Here is an 8,225-nt window from a genome sequence, read left to right on the forward strand (position 1 = left end):
AAGAGAGGACTTGGATATTCAAACACCTCAGACAGCTATACAGCAGGGATGTCCTTCAATTATTTTTTGTTCCTTCCCAGTCCCAAGTCCCACTGGGACAAACTGAGGAAAATCTGCTCTATGTCAAGATGCTTTTGGCTCCTGAAGTTCTTGCCCAGCTGGTGCAAACCAGCAGATACCAGACCATTGCAGGCACAGTCTGCCAGAGAAGAAAGGCAAACATAATATAACATGTAGTTAGTAAAAACAAAGAGTGTCTCTCACTTAGGATGGCCTTAACCATTCAGAAAACCTGGATATTTCACAGTATGAGCAGGCTTCAGAGTCCAGCACAGAGTACGTTGGACTTAAAACATATAAAACTGGCAAAGGAAGGTTGACTCTGTATAACGAGGGTAGGTAGCACTTGGCTGCTACTTTAACAAGCAAATGGCACAGAATGAATTTTTACATTGCTTCCTTAGATGATCAGTGAGGAACTAAGGATATTTCCAGATAGCAGATGGATGCTTCATCAAGTCACCAGGAAAGAGAATGATTTAATGAAAACAGCCACCACATCACCTATCACCAGAAGACCACCATAGACAACCCCTTTCAGGCAAGTTCCCTTAAATGCCTTGATTCTTTCCTGTGTTTCATTCTCAAAGGAAAAAAATGCCAGTGTGTGTGAAGCCATTTAAAATCAGGTACTGAATGATAAATCCTGATATGTTGTTTCATATAAATACAATATCAAATCATGAAGCTGTTTAAATTACATATCCTGTTCCTCTTCACATGAGACTTTTTTTGCCTGGTTCTCTGAAAAACTACAACACATCCTGTGATCTTTAGCTTAAGTTGACTTTTAAAAGCAATACCTTTCTAAAAAAGGCAACTTCTCATGTTCTGGAGTTAGAAATTAAAGGTGTGCTAATGGCCTTTTCATTACATTGCAGTAGCAGAAATCAAGTTGTATCAGTAAAAATCCTGAAAATAATGACATTTTCATTCCCAATGGGGATAGCAAGCTGCTAATTAAATCTGTCTTGACTAGTTGAGAGCACTGATAAATTCTAATGTAATGTATGCACTGAAGACAGGCTAATACCAAAAATGTTTAAGGTCTGGGATTTTTTCCAGGAAAATTAAGATGTCAGTTAATTGACTTTTTCCTGTCTGGTTTTCATTGACGACCTCCACAGATCCTTTTTTTCTCAGTTTTTCTCTCCCCCCCATCCCCAGTGTTGTTATTTTCAGTAGAAAACCCCACACTTCTCCCTCCTCTTCTTCCAATTAGCTGTAATTATAACAACATTAGCAGCAAAGTAGGTACCTTGCGGGCAAAAATCTGGAAAGCAGCAGAGGGTGGAAGGGAACAAGAGATGGTATTATAATGAAAGTAAGTGGACACATCACGCTTCTTCATGTGCTTATGCAGGCATCCTTAGGGCTTTGCACATTGATTTCTGCTTTCCCTAAGTGTGCCAAGATGAGCTGCTCTCGCCTCTCCCACAAGCATCCAGAGCTACCCCTTGAACTGAGAGGTATGTGAAGGGCTATGTTTTGGCTTCTCCCCTGTGCCTGGCATAACTGGATCCAAAATAAAAATGTACAGTTTAGGTCAAAGAAATCCAGTAGTTATATCTGATGTTCTGAAGGGGTAACAGGGGTTCTTAAATACATGTACCAAGAATCTTTCTGCCAAGAAAACAAACACAGTAAGATTAACTTTGGAAGTGAAAAAGGCAATACATGCCAGCAGTTGTGGCATGCAAAAGGGTTCTTGCTCTGAGTAGGCTTTGAGCAATAAACCTCTTTTCCAGAGAATTTTTCATTAAAAAAAAAGGGTTCAGGGAAAATCTCCAAAATCAATCTTTTTTTCAACTGTCTTTTCAATTTTGCACAGTTGGATAAGGAAGGAAGTCAATGCTGCTTGCCAAATAAAGTGAGGTTAAATACACTTGCTGGAAATCTTTTGCTCCTTAAAAAGAAAAAAAAAAAACCCCACACAACAAAAGCCAAAAAAACCCACAACCAAGAACAAAAAGATCAAAAACCAGTTCCAGGAACGCTGAGTGACGGAGCACAGAGAGACTTAGGAGCTAATGTCCCTCCAAAGGCAGTGTCACTGGTCAAACAAGGCTAAGCTGGAAGAATTTAAGCACAGCTTAGGACCAAGCTTTCTGTATAGTAAAGTACCTGGGGAGGGACCAGCCCAGAAGCAGGCAGGAAAAGTTATTCTCTTGGAAATATATTTGCCGATGCAGTGAGACAACATCTCATCTCATCATCATCTTTAATCTCTACCTGCCTTCCATCACTTTACCTTTCCACATTGCCATTCTCTCTTTATTGTGACCTTCAAGGAAACACCTTCGCTTTTTTGAAAGCCTAATGATTGCCCCTAATCCTGCTTTGCAGCTAGGCGGTTGCCCTGTGAGGACTACCTGATCTCCATTGCAGCCCACCTATGGAGCATGGCTGGGCACAAAATGTTCTTATCCATCTCTTCGCACTGCCTGTTTTCAGCTGGAGTATTTCGTGGTTGGGAAGATATGGAGAAGAAATACTTATGTTCACAGACAAGCTGAACTCTGGTATTTGTTATCTGAGTTTTTAAGCAGTTTAACAAGAGGTGCAACATGAAACTTTCTGGAAGAAAATGCTAGTAAAATCAGACCCATAAACTTGAATACAGCCCACACCCTCCTATTTGCAAACCTCCTGTTGAATATTTCTGGATTCGGTTCAGATCCCAGTGGTGGCGTTGAAAACTGAACTTTTGAGGAGATTGCAACATGAAAGAGCAGGAGCAGAGAAACCAGGTTAAACCCGCACCTTCCTGTGGCCATGCAGACATACAGATGGAAGGCAACTGCATCCTGCAGTGCAGCCTGGCATGAAAGTCACCCCAAACCATGGGCCTGCCTTTAGTACCTGTTGGCACTACGAATGTGCAAGGGTGTAGAATACGTCGAATCACTAAACACATCATTAGGGACAGAATTATTTTCCCACCCTTTTTAGAAAATGGTATTTTACGTGGTTAGTAATTCTTCACTGTCCCATGCAACCACTGTGAGCTCAAAGTTGTCTCCATGCTTACCAATGGAGACGCTGTGTTTTTTAACCTAAGAAGCCTACTAAAACTGTTTCTAGGGTCCCAAAGCCAGAGGGGCCTGAATGGTTCTTTGTTAACTTTTAAGTAAACTCCCTAAAGCCAGAGACGTGTTTTCATAAACGAGTTGAGTGTCTTTATGCAGCCAGAGGGATCATCAACTTCTGGTTAAAGAAGGCAATTCAACAATAACTGTGGGCAACTGCGGACAAATTAAAAAGTAATTGATAAAATAATTTAACTCTTGATTACTGAATCAAAAATATAAAGAAAGGTCAAGTCTTACCCACAGAATCCCTTCCTGGATGCCAGAATGTGTACATACAGCCAGTAGTTTTTATTGTACTTATTTAGGCATACAGAGGAATAAAAATGTTAAGTAAATGTAATCAAACACACATACCAGGATTGCTAGTTGTGTTTGGTGACCTCCACATATTCACACACACACACTCCTACCGTCATATTTCCATGCCCTACATGAACCAAGGCAGGGATAAGATACTCAAGCATGCTGTTGCATCACCCTCTGAACCCTGTGCTCAAGGGCATGCTGATGTGATTCAAGGCTGAGGACTGGTCTCTCAAGCCCCAGTAGCCAGCCTGTGGCAACTCTGGGAATAACTGTCTCCCCCTATAGTGCAACTTCAGCCTTACATACCACAAGGGCTACAAGACCCTTCTCTTCATCCAGATTCTTAACTGGTCCATAAATACTTAGCTGTAAAACAGAGAGGTAGATCACTAAAACCAACTCCTCATGCTCTTTTCAGTAGGATTAAATCCTTAAATGGCCCATAGATACTCTAGCTGCAAAATAGAGAGACAGGGATTACTTCACCAACAAGTACCATAGGGTAGCTCTGGGGTGTTTTAGTCAAGGAACCGATGACTGCTGAGCACATCGCTGATCACTTAACTGACAAACTTCTTGGGAAAGAGGGAGCTGATGTGGCCCTGATGAAGTAAGCGGTGCTCACTACTCCAAACTGCACAGACACATAAGGTTTTTGCATAAAGCCATACTTCATAGCTGTAATCTTAGCTGAACTGCAAGGATTTCATTTAGGTAAGTACCATTGTCTTGCTACCATGGAACATCTCTTGTTCATTCTCATTTTGGAAAGAAAGGCTTAATGGAAAAAAAAACAGATTCCCCCCCCCCCCCCCCCCTTTTGCCCCCACCTTATTCCTCTCATCCTTCCTGTATTCAGTTATTTCCAGGCTAACTAGAAAGGGCTCAAATCAAGAAGTGCCAGATCCAAACCATCACACTACCGTGAAAGTTCAGTGCTGGAGGTAACATTGGTCCTCAGAGTTGTGCATAAATGGTCCTCTGACAACTACCAAAAAACAGATCTGTGGGGAAAATAACAGACTGGAGTAGTATTTAGAAAATAGGATCAAATAGGATTGATCAAATTTCTGTAGCAGATTTTGTTTAAATTTTTAAAATATTTCAGTGATTATCCTATTTCTGTAGATACAGGCAAAGAGGAGTTTCTTGCAGAAAATAGAAAGACAAACTAGGCTTCACAAAGGCAGAAGTCCTTTAAGATAGCCTTCTTCGAATGTGGGAGCAGCTAAGAAAGCTGGTGCCAGTCAGAAGAAAAGTACAGATATGATTACACAATAAGCAGAGTACATGAGATTACAGTTGGTTACAGAAGGACCTGGAGAACTTAAGTCAAATGCCAAGGCACCTGGGTGCAAATAACTTCACAAAGGAGGGCAGAGAGGGAGGAAAACACAATCTAGGTACATCTATACAAAACTGCAGAAAAAATTCATAAATCCTCTCTGGTGACAATATGCTTTTTCAGTGCCAATGACATTATAGCAAACTAGTTAGCGTTGACATAGAGACTCTCATAGATCTCAGACATCTTTAAAACAGGCTTTTTTGACGGTATATCATAAAAAATATCAGTTTCCCAATTCATTTCACTTGTGTTCAGCTCTACAGTTACAACCTGTGACCTGCATTTTGTAATTATTTCTTAAGAAAAAAAACCCAGTGTCAAAGGAAAATTTGTTCAGATAAGGAAAACTTAAGGGTTTTCCCTAGAAACGTCAATCTACCGAAATAGCATTCTTAAAGGAAACTGCCTCATGCTTAAAAGTTGCTGCACTGCTGTTTTGTTTTTCTACAATGAAGACCTATCTCAGAAGGGATAACATTTATCAGTCAGTTTATCACCTAATGAGGAAATGAAAGATGAGAAATAAGATTCGGGAATGCTGCTGCGCATACTAGCTCGTTTAAACCCACCACTGTAATTAGCACTCATACAAAATAGAACAAAGAAATTGGAACATCAAGAACACTTTCATGACATATTCTTGGAGTTCCTATCTTTGAAACCTTTCTCAAAACACTTAAATGCAGATTTAATATAGGTGACTTTATATAACACATAAACCCAGGCTAGTGCCTTTTAATTGATAGTAGAAGTTGGACTTCTCTGTGATCAATGGCTAATAAAATTATCTTTGTTTTATCCACAAAGATAAAAAGAATAAAAGCCCCAAAGATGTTAAACAGACATCCTACACAGTGCTATGATGGGGCTTGTTGAGAATTCCTCTTTATGGGGACTGAAGAAAAAAGGGAAGGGGAAAAAAAAATCTCCAAGTGTCCTACTCGCTGTCCCATTGAGAAGGAGGTATTTGGATGTTCTGGACAAAGAACAGTAATAGAAAGACAGAGTATGGATTTTTAAAAAAGTTTTTTCAGGGAGCCAGAAGTCAAGTCATATAATCAAGCAGGGTAAAAGAAGAACTCTCTTTCTTCAGATCCCCTAAGTGTACTGCCCTGGACCACAGCTGCAGTTGGTGGCCGGACTTGCTTCATTCACTGTTATAAACATCCTCCCTGTATTCTCTGGTGCAGTAAATCACTTGGAGTTTAAGTGGGAGGAACTATAAAATTAATCTCCTGTCCTCTCTTGCAGTCACAGCACTACTTTCCCTACAACCACATCAGAACCCTCCAAACAGTTGCCATGTAATTATGGGAGGCTCATCCTCCATTTCAGCGAGTGATGTTCCCACCCTACCCTCTCTTCTGTGCAAATGTGGACAACAATAAATAACAGAACAGTTCCTCTGTAGCCATCTTCTTCTACATGTTACAAAACAGCTTTTGGTGAATAGTCCCTGCCATCCCATATGGTACCCACTTGCACTGTGAAATGGCAGACACATGAAGCACACACACGCCTGCAGTACACACCAGCAAACTTTGCTGGTCCCCCTGCACCACAGGACGATGTACCGTTCATCTGAGATGGTATCTCTACAAAAGGGCCACGGGACATGAGAACAGCAAATGAGAGCAAAACACAATACTTTAGGTGCCATAATTCTCAACCACTTTTGAGAGAAAAGGGCTGGTTTAGGGGAGTTTCTGAAGGAGAAGATCTGGAGGGGCAGATTCCCATCCAGAACAACATCCTCTCTTCTCCTTGTGCTCTCTGTCACTCATCTTTTGAGTGGTCTGAAACAAGTGCTTTGAAACACCCAGGAACTTGGCATGATTTCAAATCCAGGTACAAACATTAAACACTCCTCCCGCTTTCTGAAAGATAGTTTGCACCAACACTTTGGCAACAAATTAACTTTGCCCATTTACATGGTTTTATTTTCAGACCTGGCACCTTGAACTATCAGAGCAGATCAAGAATAGCAATGGGCATTTTGCCTGTAAGGTGAAACATCATCCTAAAGCCTGTACTTTGTTACAAAGGAGTTCTAAAATCTGCCCCATCTTGGCCCCCAGGTTTGGCACATCATTAAATTTAGTCTTAGCTTGAGCAACAGAAGCTCTAAGGACAACTCTGAGGATATCTTTTCTTTAGGACTATTACTAGGTGTTTAATGAGGCAAACGTGTGATCCTATAACGTGTAATAGAGACATTTTACAAATTGCAATGAAGCTGAAAGCCGTAATGTAGATGGTATTAAATTAGAAACCTCACCTGTGTTGCACATACACCAACCTCGGCTCTCTGAGCCAAAGCTGCCACTTACGCACTCAACAGATAAATAGGAAAGTTTACACTACATCCCTCAAAGACCCCCATTTTAAAAAGTACGTTTAAAATATGCTCTGTACAGCTGTTGTCTTACCATTTGCCTTGTGCTGCACATCTGGCGGAAACTGGTCAGGAACATACCACTGATAGTCTGGCTGCACAGAACAATAAAACATTATTACAGCAATATGGACTTCATAGACACTTCAAACAAAAGAATAGTGACATGATAAAAATATAATTGTGCTGTGAAGTTTTTTACTAGTCATACAAAAGTAGTTTACCAAAAAATAAAAATCTCATCTTTAGCTTTATATTTCCACTGATTGGGTTTTTCAGCTTGCTTTCTTTTTTATGACATGTGGTTTAGATGCTACACTCATTAGCAATATTGGTGTAAACCTTTCTAGATCCCACAAATTAAAAGAAACATTAACAGAAACCAATCAGATTTTAAAAGGGCTAGGGAATAAAGTGCACCAGAAGATACCAGCAGACATCACGTTCTGTGTACTAAAGAACCCCAGAGAAACCTGGTACACATCGACCTGACAGGTGAAGCTGTTCCAGTTTGAATACATTTAAGATCTGTAACATGTTTCAGTGTGACAGGAATAACTTATTTAATAAAGTTCTCTCCTTTTCTCCCTTCTCCACAGGCTAGCATTACTGCTAGCTATAACATTAGCTGTTATGAGATAACTTCTTGAAAATACTGCGGGATCGGAAAAAAAATCCCATCTTTCTTATGAGAGGACGTATTAGGAAGGTTATGTTCATGCAAACATAGTTTTGTCCAGGGAAATCCTGGAAGAAAGAAATACTGCCATTATAGTTTATACCACACACTGTGGTAAATGAGTAGCAAATTACCACTAGAGAAAACAATTTTGGGACCAGACATTTCAGCTGAAGCTGTATTAAGCTGTTTATCTGGTTTAAGTAGTACATGCAAGCTTGTAAAATTGCAGGTAATTACTGCTTCAAATTAGTTAAACTGGGAAACTAATTCTTGTTTTGCAGAAATTACTCTGACAAAATCCCAAGTAGTCCCAAGGAGACTCACAGATTTGAACTTGTAGGG

At 40.2% G+C, this 8,225-nt stretch overlaps 1 protein-coding gene across 1 annotated transcript in view; it reads right to left on the reverse strand.

The window, feature by feature from the left end:
• Positions 1 to 8,225, reverse strand: part of TNIP3 (TNFAIP3 interacting protein 3) — a gene marked incomplete at its 5' end in the record, with an annotated part of 40,724 nt that overhangs the window by 1,106 nt on the left and 31,393 nt on the right. Inside the window, one exon of the mRNA XM_010291924.1 lies at positions 7,236 to 7,296. Coding sequence (XP_010290226.1) covers positions 7,236 to 7,296 — 61 coding nt within the window. The remainder of the gene's footprint in view (positions 1 to 7,235; positions 7,297 to 8,225) is intronic.

This window comes from Phaethon lepturus, unplaced genomic scaffold, assembly GCF_000687285.1.
Source record: "Phaethon lepturus isolate BGI_N335 unplaced genomic scaffold, ASM68728v1 scaffold33987, whole genome shotgun sequence".
Taxonomy (NCBI): Eukaryota; Metazoa; Chordata; class Aves; order Phaethontiformes; family Phaethontidae; genus Phaethon; species Phaethon lepturus.